This window comes from Sminthopsis crassicaudata, chromosome 1, assembly GCF_048593235.1.
Source record: "Sminthopsis crassicaudata isolate SCR6 chromosome 1, ASM4859323v1, whole genome shotgun sequence".
NCBI lineage: Eukaryota > Metazoa > Chordata > Mammalia > Dasyuromorphia > Dasyuridae > Sminthopsis > Sminthopsis crassicaudata.
Genome location: NC_133617.1, coordinates 471,592,094 through 471,610,393, shown reverse-complemented (window position 1 = coordinate 471,610,393; position 18,300 = coordinate 471,592,094). Strand labels below are relative to the sequence as shown.

The window sequence follows — 18,300 nt, the reverse complement described above, 5'->3', positions numbered from 1 at the left end:
GGAGGAGAAGTATTTCTGTCCAAAAACAAAAGACCAAGGAAGAATCCTCTTACCTGAGATTGGTGAAAGGCAGCTTCTGAAATCTTGTATCGCTTCAAAAAAAGCTGCATGTAGTAAAAATTAAAGACTGTGTTCATCATCGCAGTCCCTAGCGTAGTCATGGAATATGCCAAAGCATTGGCATGAATTCGTACAAGCTTCATTTTCCATGCAGAGTACTTCTTGTTCCCTTTATTATGAACAAAAATAAAAAGATTTTCATTCTACAAGTTACTAAAACTATCACAAAGTGTAAGAGAAACGAAAACCTCTCAGATGCTAGTATATTTAATCACACTGAGAACATGTGATTAAATAAAGCCATTTTGAATGAGAGTACAAAACAATATTAAAGAAAAAAATTAATATGGGTGTCATTTAATGGGTTGAGATTTTTACTCAAAAAATGTGATAAATACTTAAAAACATAGAAAAATCAAAATAAAGTGATACAAAATTAAGCAGAACCAATAGAACACTACAATATACAATTACAACAATGTAAACAAACTCACCAAAAAAAAAAAGTGAATGTAGCAAAATTATGAAGTTTAAATAAATATGGTTCAAAATAAGAGATATGAGAAATCACTCCCACCCACTTCCATCCCCCTTTACAGAGGTAGGAGGTCCACAAGTATATGGTGCACTTATTTTCAGACTTTTTCAATGATTTTTCAGCTTCTTTTTATTTGTTAAAAAATATTTGTTATATGAGAGTCTGGGAGGGGGAGAGACATTAGGGAAAACTATGGTGACACATACCAACATATCAATGAAAACTTACTTTAAAAAAAAAAAAAAGCCTTTGCTCAGTTTTAACACATCAATGTGCATATGGCTTACTATGAAAAATATATCAAAATTACCTTTCATATTTATAAAATCCTATTGGTACATATGGCATATGGTATATTTGTGGCAATATTCACAGACATTTTTTGCAGCAAATGTTTTCAAAGATAATTACCATTTGCTAAGGAAATTTAACTCATGTAAATCAGCCAACGAAAAGAGAAAAATCAAATCAGTCTGCCTTGAAATAACTTTAGCTAATAAACATTTGATCTATCTGCTAAGCAGATGTATGTGTAAGCCACAGAACATAGAACATAAACTCTTTTGTAGAATCTTATGGATAATGATGGCAAAAAGATTGCAATCAGTAATACCTCACAAAATAAGGATTAGTAGCAAATGGAAAAGCTAATTTTCAGAAAGTTTAGCAAGAGAGTCAATTCAATAAAATCAACCTCAGAAATCATAAAGATGAAAACCAGAGGATCACAAACAGATTCCTCCCCCCCCCAAAAAATGGGAAAGTCAAATTTTCTAAAAAACATCTTTCTCCACCAATGGCAATAAACCTAATGTCAATGTGAATATACTACATGATGAACAGAAATGAAAGGAAAATAAAGATGGAAAGATCATCTAAAATAGGTCAAGTCTACAAAGCGAAGTTCAACATTGGAGGTGACAGAATCTTGAGATTGCTATGATGCTAATTCTCAAGACATTCAAAAGAAGAAAGGATACAAAATATTTGGAAAAATCAGGGACTTCATTCCTTTTTTAAAAGGTCATAGGAATATAAGGATGCCAAAGACTATCACCAACAGCTCTACTTTCTCATTTCTACAAAATCTTTATGAGAATTACCTAACAGGTATTAACTGTATCTTTGAAATTAATAGGAAGGGAACAGGCAGGCTTTCACAAGTAGGTGCAAAAATAAAAAAATAAAAAAAATAAAAAAAAATAAGCTTTCAAAATCAAGATGTTAGAGTGAGAAAAAGCATTTTTCCTAGCTAACCTAGATCCACAATCACCTAGAAAATGCACCAAACCAAATTCTGATTGGGAAAGTCAAGAAAAAGTTACAGTCAGTAATTTTTTTCAGCCTAGGATAGTTAAGGGAAACAGAGATCTGCAGACAAGGGCAAAAGGGACTGGCCAGGAGCAAGCAAAATAGCAGTAGAGGAGAAAGTATTCAAGCACACAGGGATGGGCAAAAGGCCCAGATAGAGCATGACAGCAGAAAGAACCAGGGCAAAAAGAAATCCCAGGGGAGGCCTCTGAAATAGCACTAGGTGCAAGATGCCATTTGCCAGCTTTGTTGCTCATTACCTAGTTCCAAAACACAATTATAGGGAGAAGAGGTGCATAGTGAATTATACTGAGCAAGGAACAAGTTTGAGAAACATACTTGTGTGGCTCTGAGTCCAAAGGAGCTAACACTCCCAGTGTAGCTAACAGTAATTCAATCAAGCAGTAGTCTAATGACATTCAGCCATGGACAAGCCAACAGATCCAAACCTGGGTCAGGACATTGCAGAGTTCAGACCAAGAGACTCGGATTCCCTGGATCATATACATCATTTGGGAGATCTGAAAAGAAAATTAACAGCTTGGTGAAAGAAGTACAAAAATTACTGAAGAAAATAACTCCTTGAAAATTAGAACTGGCCAAATAAAAGGTAGTGAATGATTACATGAGATATTCAGAAATAATAAAACAAAGTACAAAAGGCTGAAAAAAATAGAAAAAAATATGAAATGTCTCACAAGAAAAATGACAGATCTGAAAAATAGATCAAAAGAAGCCATTTAAGACTCATTGCATTACAGTGAACAGCAATAAAAAAGTCTAAATAACATATTTTAAAAAACAATAAGAGAAAACTGCCCAGATAGCTTAAAACTAGAGAACAACAAAAAGCTCTTAAACTATGTTTATTCTTTGACCCAACAATTCCACGACTAGTTCTATACTCCACAGAGAACAAAGAAAGAGGGAAAATATTATAATAGTTCTTTTTTAAAGGGAGAGAACTAGAAATTGTATGGATATAGCTGAAGAAGTTATGCTATATAAATGTGATGGAATACTGTGCTTTCTTTCAGAAAAATCTGGAAATATGTATATGAAATGATACAAGATCAAGTAGAACCAATAGAACAATTTATACAACGATAGCAATACTGTAAAGATAATCTGCTTTGGGAGATTTAGTAACTCTGATCAACATAATGACCAATTACAATTCCTTTTTTTTTTTTAATTTTTCTTTTTTTTGTTTAATTTTTATTTTATTTTATAATTATAACTTTTTTTTGACAGTACATATGCATGGGTAATTTTTTACAACATTATCCCTTGCACTTACTTCTGTTCAGATTTTTTCCCTTCCTCCCCCAACCCCCTCCCCCAGATGGCAGGCAGTCTTATACATGTTAAATATATTACAATATATTCTAGATACAATATATGTGTGTAGAACCGAATTTCTTGTTGCACAGGAAGAATTGGATTCAGAAGGTAAAAATAACAGTTTACACTCATTTCCCAGTGTTCCTTTTCTGGATGTAGCTGATTCTGTCCATCATTGATCAATTGGAATTGGATTAGCTCTTCTCTATGTTGAAGATATCCACTTCCATCAGAATACATCCTCGTACAGTATCATTGTTGAAGTGTATAATGATCTTCTGGTTCTGCTCGTTTCACTTAGCATCAGTTGATGTAAGTCTCTCCAAGCCTCTCTGTATGTCTCCTGTTGGTCATTTCTTACAGAACAATAATATTCCATAACATTCACATACCATAATTTACCCAACCATTCTCCAATTGATGGACATCCATTCATCTTCCCGCTTCTAGCCACTATGAAAAGGGCTGCCACAAACATTTTGGCACATACAGATGACCAATTACAATTCCAAAGAACACATGATGAAATATGCTATTCACCTCCAGACAGAGAATTCATGCATTCAAAGTACATATTTTCTTCTTTTCTTTTCTTTCTTTTTCTGGACATGGCTAATTCAGAAATTTATTTTATATGATTATACATGTTTTTGCTTTCTTAATGAGTGGAAGAGAGATAATTTGGAATTAAAAATAAAACAGTTTGAATTTTTTTTTAAATTGAAGAAAAAAATAAAAGGAAAAAAGTAGAAATTAAAAGAATCCATTGCTCACTTCCTGAAAGAAACTCCAAATGAAAATTCACAGGAATATTATATTCAAGATCTAGAATTCTTAGGTGATCAGAAAAATTCTGCAAGCAGCCATAAAGAAAGAATTCAGGTACTACAGAGTCACAGTAAGGATCACAAAAGATTTAGCAGTCATCACAGTAAAGAAACAGAATGCTTAGAATATGAGATTCTAGAAGGCAAAGAGTCGAGTTTTACAAGAATAATTTTGGAAATCATATTATTATTAATATGAGGCAAAACAAAGAAAAATATATGCATGATATACATATATGTATCTGATACATGATAAACATGCATGGCATGTATGTATTCTTCCTTGTCAGAGAGAACATGCAAAACAAATATAAGGGGGATTCCCAATAAATGGGAATTGGCCTCTTTGAAGTGTTATTTTTCTGATTATATTAAGTTTTGAAAAATTGTATAGCTTCCTAAAATAAATCTATAATCATTCAGAAGAATTTGGCCTAGAACATCTATTGTCCAATCTGTAATATACAACTGAAAAGACAAGTAAGAAAAGTATACTTTAGAGTATGTGTGCATCTTAAGATAATCACTAGGTCCCAAAATGAATAGTTGGTTTATTTCAGGTATTGTGCAGCACCTTTAATGACTGCAACTTTTCCCTTGTTACAAAGAATAAAAATCCTGCCTCCTTGTTCTATCTCTGCTTATGTCTACTCAGACCTCACTGAACTATATTATCCTGCCTTCTAACTCTTCCATTCTTACTTCCTTTCTACGTTCCTATTGAAAATTGCTGGCAAAAATCACAAGATCATGCTCAATGAATCAACTACAAATCTATGGCACTTAATTTCAATTGGCATCTTTCCATAGCAAGGCAATATTTTTATTTTTCCCTAGTTGATTAGCTCAGTCTCAAAAGATACTGTTCTGAACTTTCCCTTTTTAAGTGTATTAAGTTGCTTGACCTCCCTGCCTCTCAGCAGAAGGCCCTGCCTCATACTCTATTTACTCAGGGGGAAAAGGCCATTTTTGGTGAGCTTCTTATTCTTCTCTACACCTCAAAAATCCTTGACATAATTCTTCTTTCTTTCCTTCTTTTACTCCATTCTCAGATAATTAGGAAGCCCTTCTCACCAAATCCAGTCTCTATAGTTTCTAATTTATCTACTACAATAGCTTGCCTCCAAACCTATCCTCCACTTCTAATTTTCAATCTTTCACTATTGATGAATTCTTTACTTGCTGCTTATAAACATGGCTAAATCTTCCCTATCCTTAAAAAAAAACTTTAAAAAAATTATCCTACTGCTCAGTGATTGGGAAATGACTAAGCAAGTTATAATATACAAATGTAATGGAAAATTATTGTGCTATACAGAGTATCAAGCTGCCACTCATAAAACCTGGTCAAAATGTTAATTAGAAAATATTTTTTAAAATAAATAAAAATATAATTGAACATAATGTTAATATGTGATTTTCTAAGTCAATGTGCTCCCCACAGAGATCCCTCCCTATATATGGTTTAGTTTCTATTTGAATTTGACACCACTAGTGTAACCAATAATGAATATAGAAGAGATTCCATCAAACAGAGGATTTTCCATTTTACTATGGAAGTAATACAGAGCCACTGGAGTTTACGAAGTTGAGGAGTGCATCTGAACTTTAAGGAAATCACTTTGGGAGGTGAATGAAATGTGCATGGAAGGAAGGATGAACTAGTGGCAGGCAGACCACCAGCAGGCTACTGCAGTAGTCCATGAATGAAGTGATGAGGGTCTCCACGAAGGTGTTGGTATTTATCAGGAGAGAATGTTGCAAAGCTGAAATCAACAAGCTTTGGGAACAGATTACACATGGGGGCTGGGGAGAGTGACTGACATTGAAGAGTCCAGGATATCTCCTAGACTGGGAAGCTAAGGGACTAGGAAGGTGGTGATCCCCTTGATAATATTAGGAAGTTTGGAAGGGGGATGGTTTGGGGAGAACGAATTGAGTTTAATTTTGGACATGTTGAGCTTATGATGAGAGCTCTCATAGGTTTAGTAGTCTCTACCTAGATGTTTCTATGCAGCCAGCTTTAGTTTTTCTTCTAAGCATCAATTGCCTTATTGAATATTCTCATTCCCCAAATCAAAATATCCATTCACTATCTTTTCCCCAAAATCTATCCATCCTCTAAACTTCCTAATTTTTTGAGGGCTTTTCTATCCTTTAATATACCCAGTTTCACAATTTTGAAGGTCATTCTCAACTCCTCTCTTTCTTCTTCCCTCAAATAACCAACCAATTCCCAGGTTTTGTCAATTCTACCTCCACAACATCTTTCAAATATAGATCCTTTTAACTTACATAGCACACTAGTTTGGTAGTTTGTCATCTCTCATATGAACAATTGCAAATGATTTCCTAACTGATCTCCCTGCCACCCATCTCTCTATTCTCTGATTCCTTCTCTATAAAGCTGCCAGGAATATTTTTAAAATGGACTCATCATCATGTCAATCCCCTGGTCAAAAGCTCCAATGGCTCCTTCTTCTCTGTAAGACAAAATATAAATTCTTTCTCTTTGTCATTTAAAGCCATTCATAATAATCTGGTTCACTTATACTTATACATTACTCTCCTTTACATATTCTTCGTTTGATCCACTTAACTATTATTTGTGCAGGACATACCATCTTCCATCTTCATGCTTTTCCCCAGACTGTTTCCAGGGTCTAAAATATACTATCACTTTGACTGAATCAGCAGCAGCAGCAGCAGTTGCTTCCATAGCTCTAAGTCCACAGAAAGTAAGGGCTTAAAAACAACTGATCAAAAGGAAACTGGAGGGGTCTCTTTGTTGGTACTGGAGGCAGGACTCTGTTGCTTTGATCATACTCAGATCTGGGTCGTGGTCCTAGGTGGCAATTCCAGAGAGAGGAGAAGCACTAGCACATCAGAGGTTGCAGAAAACAATAGAGCAGGGACCCTCATCACAATTCCGAAGCAGAAAAAGAGTGCTTGTGGTCACTTACAGAGCTGAGCACAAGCAGGAGAATAATAAATTTATCTCTCCTTAGATCATATCACCTTGGAAGAACCCAAAACTTATAGGTCTCCAGAAGAATCTCTGAAAACAGCTGCATAAAACATCTGAAATTTTGAGGAAATACACGCTCCATCCTAGAAGAAAAGTCCCACCTCAACAAAGAATTAAAAGTCAAAAAATTTTTTTGAAAAATGAGCAAACAACAGAAAAAAAATTTCTAATCACAAAACATTACTATGGTGACAAAGACACACACCTTTAGGAAAAGACAGCGAAGTCAACAATCCAACATCTAAAGCCTCCAAATAAAAATATAAATTGATGCCAGGCCATGGAAGAGTTCAAAAAGGATTTTGAAAATCAAGTATGAGAGGTAGAAGAAAAATTGGAAAGAGAAATTAAGAGTAATGCAAGAAAATCATGAAAAAGAGTCAACAGCTTGGTAAAGGAGATAAGAAAAAACACTAAAGAAAATAGCACTTTAAAAAACAGAATAGGCCAAATGATAAAAAAAAAAAAAAAAAAAAAAAAGGTACAAAAAGCTAATGAGAAGAATGCTTTGAAAAGCAGAATTGAACAAATGGGGGGAAAGGCACAAAAATTCACTGAAGGGAAAAAAAACTCCTTAAAAAGTTAAATTGACCAAAGGAAAAAGACTGATTAACGCTTCAATCTACATTAAGTTCTTTGCCTAGGGAAGGTTGCATTTTTCATTGTAAATCCTTCACAATTGTCTTGAATTATTGTACTGCTAAGAATAGCTAAGTCACCCACAGCTGATCTCAAAATATTGCTGTTACTTTGTACTCACTTTACATCATTTCATGTAAATCTTTCTAGGTTTTTCTGAAAGCATCTTGCTTATCAAATAAGAAAAAAGGTTGCAGTGGAGACTGGTCCCTTATCAGAATCCAAAATCCTGTGCATTCAATGATGAAAGCTGGATTTCAATATTCATTCTTGATGAATAGTATGAACTAATAACTAAACTTGGAGTTCTGAACTTGGCTGTCATGTAAATATTCTCTGGGACTTTGATCAACTCATGCATTTAATGCTTCAATTTAACCATATGCAAAATAAATTAATGTTAAACTAGCATATGGAGTTTAAATATGGATTCATTATTTAAGAATTCTTTTCCTCCCCTTTTAACCTTAATTATAAATTTAAAGCGTGTTATATATCCCTTTTTTTCTCAATTCTCTTTTAACCTACTAAACTAGTTGTTAACAATACCATATGATGATCAATTCTGATGGACATGGCCCTCTTCAACAATAAAATGAACCAAATCAATTCCAATAGAGCAGTAATGAATTGAACCAGCTACACCCAGTGAAAGAACTCTGGGAGATGACTATGAACCACTACATAGAATTCCCAATCCCTCTATTTTTGTCTGCCTACATTTTTTATTTCCTTCACAGGCTAATTGTACACTATTTCAAAGTCTGATTCTTTTTGTACAGCAAAATAACTGTATGGACATGTATATGATATCATATTTAACTTATACTTTAACATGTTTAACATGTATTGGTCAATCTGTCGTCTGGGAGAAGGGGTGGGGGGAAGAAGGGGAAAAGCTAGAACAAAAGGTTTTGCAATTGTCAATGCTGAAAAATTACCCATGCATATATATCTTGTAAATAAAAAGTTATAATAATAAAAAAAACTATCTAGTTGCTTTGTTAGATTATTATGTCCCTACATTCTAATTTAAGCAAATAACAGACAATTATCCAAATAACTTCACATGGAAAAAAAAGCCCCATTCTCTGCTCTGACTTAGAAAGTAATTACTGGACTATTCAAACAGAATAACTTAAGTGATTTGAGCTTAAGTCTTTTTTGCCTAAATAAGTCAGATAATTGAGAAGGTAAAGAATAATGATTTGATTTGAATTTGAATTAACCAGGCCTTCTCTTTAATTTTATGCTTGTAGATAATATACCATAAAGATATTTCTGTCAATGGAGAGAATGTAGACTCAAGCTATAATTCTAATGTATGGCAAATTTGTCAAGGAAATAACCTTGCCATGAATTCAAAAAGTTGAAATAGAACTTAAAAGCAATATTCAAGTCATCAAAGACTAGACTTTAAAAAGGATTTTTTTCCCTTGACTTTGTATTAGATATGATGATTTATGAAGTATGACCTACTCTACTAATTCTGACTCAGAAGTCAAATGGTAGTAAAATCATCCTTTTGAAGTTCAAGATATTAGACAAATATAGTGGAAAAAATAACCATAAAGAAATTGAGGACCCAAGTAGAATCTTAATAAAGCTGAATGACAGATCTCTGATTACTGGGTAAAAAAAATCTGTCTTTTCAATGCAGCCCTGAGACCCCTTTAGGATGAAGCCAAAATTATTTTCATAGTAATACTAATCACTCTTTATTTGTAATATGGGGCAATATTGGTAGAATAATTCATATAATCAAAAGCTCTTTAGGGAGAGATCCTTGAAATTTTTTAACAATGTAAAGGAGTGCCAAGATCAAAAAGTTTTGAGAACAGCTGTATGAAGCATAAAAACAATGCATTGTTGGAGTTGTGAAATAATCCTAATTATTCTGGACAGCAATTTGGAACTATGCCCAAAGGGCTATCAAACTGTACACATCCTTTGATCCGTATCCCAACAAAAGCATAAAAGAGGGGAAAGGACCCAAATGTGCAAATTTGTTTGTAGTAATTTGGGGAATAGATGAATAAATTATGATATATGAACATATTGGAATATTATTGTTTTAAAGAAATAAATAGGCTGATTTCAGAAAAGCTGGAAAGACTTACATGAGCTTGAAGTGGGAGGGAAACTGTTCTCTTTACTGAAGCTATGTTCCCTTTAAGATTATCTCTCTGAAACTGTATTTCCTTTTGATCTGTGATCCCTTTTGGAGTCTCAGCCCCTCCTGGGGAAGGCATATCCCCCCAGATAAGTTATCTTTCCAGGATCCCAGAGCCTTTAATTCAATTAGAAATCCTGATCAAAAAGCATCTCTTTGAAGTGTTATTAATTCTAATAGGAGAATCTGGGTCAGATACTAATAAGTGTCTAAACCTGGGAACCTGAGTCCTGAAGTCTCAAGACTCCTTTGAAAGGGCAGTTTCTGGACTCACTCCTTGCAGAGACCCAAGCAATTTGGTAGAAAACTCTGCCCGCTGAGAAGACATTCTCTTCTCATTGCCAGAATCCATTTCCCTAATAGGATTTTGCCACTATAGAAGTCAGTCTCTTAGCAAACTGTTTTCTATCCAACAAAGTGTTCATTTTGACAAGGGCAGCCCCGAAATTCTTTCTCTCTCTCTGACTTTGGGAGGATGCTAAGCTTTCCTCTGAGAGACCTGCCCCAGAGAATCAAGATAAAGTGGTTTCATTCTGTTATCTGGGAGGGACTAGTTGAGTCCTAGACCACTCCTACTTCTATCTAACTATTGAGTTGGAGATTAGCCCAGAGACACTCATTCAATTCCAAGATTCCCTTTTCTGATTCCAGTTCAAACTGCTCCCAGCCCCAACCAAGAGCTACCCCCAGCTTCTAGCCAAGGTTTCAATTATAAAAGGGGGCAGCTGGGTTCAATCCTTTGTAACAGAGGACCTCAAAGCAGGAATCATGCCAGGCCAAGGGACTTCCCTTGACATAGCTACCTGTGAGGGACTCTCTGTCTGCTGAAAGACATTCTCTTTCAGCCTTACTCCCTCTTTATCTTTCTCACCTATTTCCCCTAACAAGACTTTATTCACCTCTCTGTCGGGATTTCTCTGCTAGATCTTTAATAATAAACTTCTTTTGCCAGTTTAACTTTTCAGGTTTGTAAATTCATTTAAGAAGAACCTGCACTGACCAGTAGGGGGTTCCCACAACTCTCTGCCCTGCAGTGAACCTCATCAATTTCTGCCATTAATAATTTGGGATAAGAGAATTCTTTCACTTTAAATCTGCAGCGGACCAAAAGAGGATTTTAACAACTCTCTTATTGCCACTAACCTCATCACCACGAGGAATCAAGGGGATATGAACCTCATCAAATTGATATTAAGTGGAGTAGAACTGAAAGAACATTGTGCACAGCAACAATAAGCCTATGGGATGATCAACTCTGATAGACTTTGCTCTTTTCAACAGTGAAGTGATTCTATCCACACCAAGAGAAAACTATGGAGACTGAATGTTCATAAAAGCATAGTATATGCACCTTTTGTTTTTGTTGTTTGCTTGTTTTTTTCCTCTTTCTAATTTTTTTTTCCTTTGCAGCATGACAAACATGGAAATATATTTAGAAAAAGTATGCATGCTTAACCTATATTGGATTGCTTACTGTTTAGGGAATGGAGGAGGGGGAAACAGAGGGGAAAAAAATTTGAAACACAAGGTTTTGCAAAAATAAATGCTGAAAATTATCTTTTCATGTAGTTGGAAAAATAAAAAGCTATATAAAAGATTTATCAATTTTCATTCCTAATATGCTAAAATACCAACAGATATAGCTCATATAAATAAAAGCTCTTTGGAAGTTTCAATAATTTTGGAGTGTGTGAAAGTGACAAGGTCTAGAATGAAATTAGGTTTGATTGAGGTCTAGTGGCAGGTTCGGGGTACAAGGAGTCAAACAGAGCTCTCCTGCAACCCCTTTGGATTCAGCACAAGGATACAGAGTTAAATGAGGTCTAGTAACGGCACAGAGTCCCCTGTAAAGGAATTTACAGACCTGAAAACCTAGACTGATAAAGGAAGTTTATTATGGGGTTTGGAAGTAAGGTTAAAGTCTAGTTAGTAAAAGGTAAAGGTAGAGATAAAAGGGCACCGGAAATAGGATTCCAGGGGACAGAGATCCGTGGCATGCCAGGAGTAAGGCTGCCATGTTGGGAACCCCTGCAAAGAGAGGGCTCCAGCTTGGCTCTTTTATAATGAGATATTTAGCTAAAGGGACCTGTGGGTGATGTCCCAAGTTGGCTCAGATCTGGGGGGGAAGGGGTTGTGAAAGCCTGGATCACCTATTGGAATTCAAAAGGGTGCTTTTGACAGGATATGTGAATCAAAGGTCCTAGCTTCTTGAATTGATAATGCATCAGAGCTAGGAGGGGCTGGGAATCAGAAAGGAATAAATCAATCTAAAAGGATTAGTTTCTTAAAGGGAGCACAACCCATATCAAAAGAGTCTTCTATAATTGTTAAAAGTATAATTTTTCTTACTGACTCTCCATAACTCCATTTAAGGTTTTCTTGGCAAAAATACTGTAATGGTTTGGCATTTCCTCCTCCAGGTCATTTTATAGAAGAGCAAACGGAGACAAATAGTAAAGTGACTTGCCCAAGATCACTACTAAGTGTTTGAGGCCAGTTTGACCTCATGAAGATAAATCTTCCTGATTCTAAGCCCAGTGGTTGCTGCATCAACTAGATGCCCCTCTTAAAGATGGTTTTTAAGAGTGTAAAGAGGTCCTCAATAATTTTTAAGAGTAAAGTAGTTCTAAAGTAGTAAAGGAGTTCTAAAACTAAACAGTATGAAAGCCATAGATTCAGAATGAAGATGTGTAGCTCTTAGGAAAAATGTGAGAAATTCTAAGGCTAGCCAGCCTTGGGAGTGTCACAAACAATGCTGGCTGTCAGAGAAGAATCTATTGGTCAGTAAATCATAGAATTCAATGTTGGGAAGTGCTCCACTTCTCAAAGATGGGAGATGTTCCACCTTTACTCTTCAAGAAGTCATAGAATCCAGTAATGGGTACAACCCAGCCCTTACCACTCCTCAATTTTACCTCTAAGCCATAAAATTAGCCTAATAGTGACTTGTATCTGATCTTTGTTTCTTTTTCCTATAAAATCATCTTCTTGCTTCTGGCTCTTTGTTAAATTTCCTTGGAATTTAGCTGGCTTCAATTGGTGTTACAATTATAATAAAACTTTGCTTCTTGACCAGGAGATAGGTTTGAGCCAATTCTTTTGAGATACCCTAAGACACAGGTCTGTTTGGGGTTTCCTTTGAACCCCAACAATATGAACTTCTTTTTAAATAATTATTATTATAGCTTTTTATTTACAAGATATATGGATGGGTAATTTTTCTGCATTGACCCCTGCAAAACCTTCTGTTCCAACTTTCCCCCTTCTTCCCCCCATCCCCCAGATGGCAGGTAGGCCCATACATGTTAAAGATGTTAAATGCAATATATGTATACATAAGATGATGAACTTCTAAGGTATCTTTGATACCTTAATCTTTCAATTTCCAAAAATCATAATTTACAAATTATAAATTCAGTAATCTCTGCTTCAATGGGTCTCTGTAGTCACCTATTTTTAAATTTGTAGTACTTTTTTTATTTTTATTTTTGACCATGGTCTAATTCTGACAATTAAGGTAAGGGAAGTACACAATAGAGAGAAATGTTTTATCAAGACAATAAAAAGTCAAAGATCAGTAAATTTTTTGTATTTTTAATAATTCCCTCATGGGAAAAAAAATGTACTAAAGGTAGTCTGTTAAAATACTTAGTACTGGTAGAGCTCATAAAGTCCAGGATTAGCTTTTCCTTTCCAGATCTTTGAAGTCCTGGAGGAATTTCTGAATCAGCTTAGCCATTTCTCAGAGCAAGAAATAAGAGCTCAGTTAGATATTTTTTTCCTCTAAAGAGTATCAGTTCCTGAAATCATATTGACTGGATCACTGAAGAGTCAGCACAAAAGAGAAAGGAAGCAACAAATTTCCAAAAAGTCAACCCTATATGCAATGATTTCAGTGGCTTGTACAAACAAAAATTCCCAAGTGATGTTATTTCTCATTTATTTAACTCTAAGCTGGTCATTTCTTATAGAATTAAATTCTTTAATTACCTGTGGGTGTTCTGCCCAAAGAAATGTAATTTTTTTTTTTTTTTTTTTTTATTGATGAAAACTCCCAAGATATCCTGGGACTTACTGACTAGATTTCTTAAGGACTTAGTCTTAAACACTTATCATTTTGATTCTCAGTTCTCAGTGAGTGGCCAAGAATAGGTCCCAAACCAAGCCCCAAAAGGTCAATTTAGCCCAGATTGACTCAGAATGAATGTAAATAACAATTGTTTCCGTTTTTAGCCAGAAACCCTGAGGGTCTTCCCTTCCTAGATTGGATTTTTTTTTTTTTTTAAACTAAGTAAAAAGCTCAATTTTTACCCAGCTTTAACCTTAATCTCAGCATGGGCTTCGCCTCAAATTAAGACTCACTAAAGATCTTAGCTTAAAGTAGACCTAAGTCTCCCACTGAGTCCAGGGCCACCTTCAGTCACTCTGATTTGTATCTTTCACTAGATCCAGATGGCTCTGGAGGAGAAGGGAGGCAGGTGACTTTGCACCATCCATCCTCACCTAAATCCACCTCCCTGATGCCATGGACTTCTTGGAGAATAAAGAACAAACAACAAAGTAACAACATTAGTGTTCTGGATTCTTCCAAGCTCCCCCAGCTTTTCTTCCTGGAATTTGAGGGAACTGCCATGTCTTTTGTCACTTTATAATCTCTGTGTTGATGGTGCCCACAGTGACTATCTATAATATTTAAGATATAACTTTTATTGGGGATGGATATTTCTTCCTTTTCTAACATTTCTAATATTCACTGAATGAGTTACCAAATCTTTTCTTGGGAAATTCATTTGTACTAAAGTAAAATTACCCATTTTATTTCCAGAAATACATGAGGTATATCAGTAAAATTTCAGACAACAAAGATAGGAAAAGAATTTGTCAAAAGGTAATGGGCCCGTACAGTATCGCTGAAAAGTAGTCTACTTTATCAATGCCTAAATCAGTCCACATTACTACATGAAAAGTTGCCAATCCCTAAATCAGCCTCTGGGAATATTTCAGGTTTTGAGTAGATTATTTCATTAGTTACTAGCACTTTAATCAAACCTTCTTTGCCAGAGGAAAAAGGGAAGATATGAAACATGGAAATGTACTGTAGTAACTAAAATAAATTGTGGATTTCAATTATCGCCATGACACCTGATATTGATGAGATTAGATTCAGGGAACCAAAATGATGAGATCTGGATTCCTGGTGATCAGGGAGTTAAATGATGAGGTTAGTGGCAGGTTTGGGGTTCAGGGAACCAAATGAAGAGGTTTGGCTCCTCTAAATCCCCTTATGATTTGGCGCAAGGTAGGGAGTTGTGAGAACCCCCTTCTGGCAGCGCAAGAGGTCCTTAGTAAAGGAATTTACGAACCTAAAAAGCTAGATTGATAAAAAGAAATTTATTATTGGCATTGGGAAGTCAGTCTTTGCTATGCATGAATAGAAAGACTGAATTCCTTAGTGGCAAGGTCCTGGCAGAAAAGCAAAGTTTCTAATAGAGAAATCCTGACAGAGAGGTATAAAGTCTTAGGTGAGAGTTAAGAGAGAGTAACGCTGAAAGAGACTATCATTTTGGTGGGCAGAGGAATAGGGCTGCTATGCCAGGAAGAGAGTGAGTTTCCTTGTCATGGCATATTTGATCCTCTGCAAGGACTGAGCCCCAAGTTGGCTCTTTTTATCTACAAGCTGGGGGCAGTACTTGATGGGGCTGGGTACAGTTTGAGCTGAATTGAATAGAAAATCTTAGAATTGAATGGGGGTCTCTTCAATTCAATAGGATTGGAATTCTCCAACTCTGAGGCCCACTAGATAATAGAATGAAGCTGTCCTCAGTGGGGTCTTTTACAGAGGCAGGATTCAAGGAGATTTTCTCCTTGGAGGATTTTTAGAGAGTTTCAGGGCTCCCTTGCCAATATTAAAATGTAATCATCAGTTTTCAAACTTCTAGCAGAAGCCTGAATGTGTTAACTAGATAATATATTTAACTTTTACTGATTCCAACTTCAGGATCAAATGAAAACTATCTAATATGACTGAAGGAGTGGGGATGGGACAATTCTTTAGAAATCTATAGTAATGGTAATGTTAACTGGGAACAACTGTGTATGTCATGTCACAAGAAAATCAACATATATGTAAGTATGACTAATATAATTGTATTTAGGCTATCAGAAATCTGCCTTAATTACATTTATTTCCCTATATAGATGTTACAATTTATTGGCAAAATGACTAGGCCAGGCTTTGCTGACATAACTGTATAAAATTGAGTAACTATCTCTGTAGCCTCTGATTTTCTTCTCTTGTATATGGGGAGGAGAGGAAGGTGGTTCTTAATCTGGGGTCCACAGATTTGCTTCTTTAATATTTGATGACTGTATTTCAATATAAGTAGCCCAGTGGATAGAGTGCCTGGCCTAGAATATAAATTCAAATTGAGCCTGAGATACTTATTGTGTGACTCTGGGTAAGTCACTTTACCCTGTTTGCCTCCATTTCCTCATCTGTAAAATGAGCTGGAAAAGGGAATGGTAAACTACTCTGGAATCTTTACCAAACTGAACAAAAGCAACAACAATTTTAATATAATTGATTTCCTTGGTAATTCTATGTATTTTATTTTATGCATTTTAAAATAAAAATTTTATAGTTCTCTAGTTTTAGTTTATAGTTCTCTAGGTTCAGAGAGAGTCAAGTGGGCCACTCAGGGTAAGACCTAGTAAAATAATTAAATAGAACAAGTTATTTACTCAATGGAAGCCTTTCATATTGAATAAGGTGCTTTTATATCTCTACCAATATTCTTCCAGAAAAGAATACATAACATATATAAAGTGTGAATAACTAATAATAGCTTAAAATTCTAAGCATTCCTGGGAGCATATCATTTTACCTTACATGGGTTAACGAAACTTTAAGTGTGAACATTTCAGGTGCAACAGCGCCACCCATAAAAATAGGTTTGTTGCAGCACCTTTGAAAACAATCTACCTATGCCTAAGGCAGGCAAAGATCCTGTAAGACCTGTTACACAGACCTTTAATGACATTCTTTAACATTTGGTCATGACCAGTTGCTGGCTGAGTGAAAAGTATGTTCTGCCAAATCCTCAAGTCAACTATGAGTCAGTAGGGAAGAAATAGCGGCCATGTGAAAAGAATGATGGACCAAATGCGACCAAAGTAAATCAGACAACTTCTTTGGGTCTCGTTTCTTTCTTCTCCACCTCCCTTCAATTTCCTATTGTAAAAAATGAGCACATTGGACTAGGTGACTTCCAAATGTCCCTTCCAGCTCTATATCCTAAAGATTAAGAGAATGACTAGAGAAAAACAAAGGGAAAGTTATTTAATAACATCTACACTCGATGGTATTGAATTGATGACTAGATTTGCAAAGACAGCCCTTCTCTCCCCAAGGAAACCTAATCTCAGTGCACCAGATGGCTCTCAGCTCCTTCAGCTCCCTCCACTTAATCCGTCAACAACCTTCCCCTCCCATCATACCTCACTTCATCCTCCCGTACCTGCAGGTGTAAAGGACCTCAAAGGCCACGTAGTCGAACCTCCTCGTTTGCCATTTGAGGAAACGGGGGCCGGCTGGATGATAACTCCACATCCAACCAACCCACCAGTTTAAGCAACTCCCTACTCTCTATTCCACTCCTTATGCGGAACCTCTAGCCTCCCTCCCTCCCCTCCCCCCCCTTTTTGCACACCCCTCATCTCCCCGCTCCATCCTGCGATGCGCACTCCTCACCTCAGCAAGTATAGATCCAGGAGGAAGGGATTTCAAGGTCCGTCCACCCCAACTCCATCATTTGCAACTGAGGAAACTGAGGACCAGACAAGTGAAATGTCTTGTGCAAGGTCAGAACCCGGGTTCTTGGATTCCAGGGCCAAGACTCTGTGCTTTGCACCATTATGCAGTACCGCAAGCCGCAAGCCCCTCACCATCCTCATCCTAACTCCCAAGGTGACGTCAGCGAGCCCAGGTGACAGTCTCCCGGAGCGTCACCACATCCCATCAGTGAATAAGACCTTTTACACCATCTGCCACCTGGGGCGCTTTTCCGGCTCCTCGTTTAGGGTCTCAGTTTCTCGCCAGCACCCGACTCGGCCACTGATACCACCCCCCCCGCCTCTCCTCCTCCTCCTCCTCCTCCCCCTCCGTAACCGCGCTGGTTCCCTCAGTACCGGTATGGGGCGTGCCCCAGAGAGCGAAGCCGGGTGGAGAGCCGCGCATTGCGCGTGCGCCTCGCTCTCCATTTCAGGGCGCGGGGCGTGGTTGGATTAGCTTTTCAGCGCTCCTTTCTCCTTTCTCCTCCTCCTTAGTTCTCTCTAGAGTCTCCATTGGTCTGTTCCCTGGGAGCCGAGGCGAATCGATTCT

At 36.6% G+C, this 18,300-nt stretch overlaps 1 protein-coding gene across 2 annotated transcripts in view; it reads right to left on the bottom strand.

Annotated features, from left to right (window-relative positions):
* Nucleotides 1-18,073, bottom strand: part of LOC141550402 (transmembrane protein 180-like) — a 50,417-nt gene extending 32,344 nt beyond the window's left edge. The window contains exons 1-3 of one of the 2 annotated variants that reach the window (XM_074281022.1): nt 17,671-18,073; nt 2,249-2,430; nt 54-229 (exon numbers count right to left, since the gene is read on the bottom strand). In XM_074281022.1, coding sequence (XP_074137123.1) covers nt 54-203 — 150 coding nt within the window. In that variant the 5' untranslated portion in view covers nt 204-229; nt 2,249-2,430; nt 17,671-18,073. The remainder of the gene's footprint in view (nt 1-53; nt 230-2,248; nt 2,431-17,670) is intronic. The other variant, XM_074281023.1, reaches the window with a different exon arrangement.
* Nucleotides 18,074-18,300: the final 227 nt, after the last annotated feature.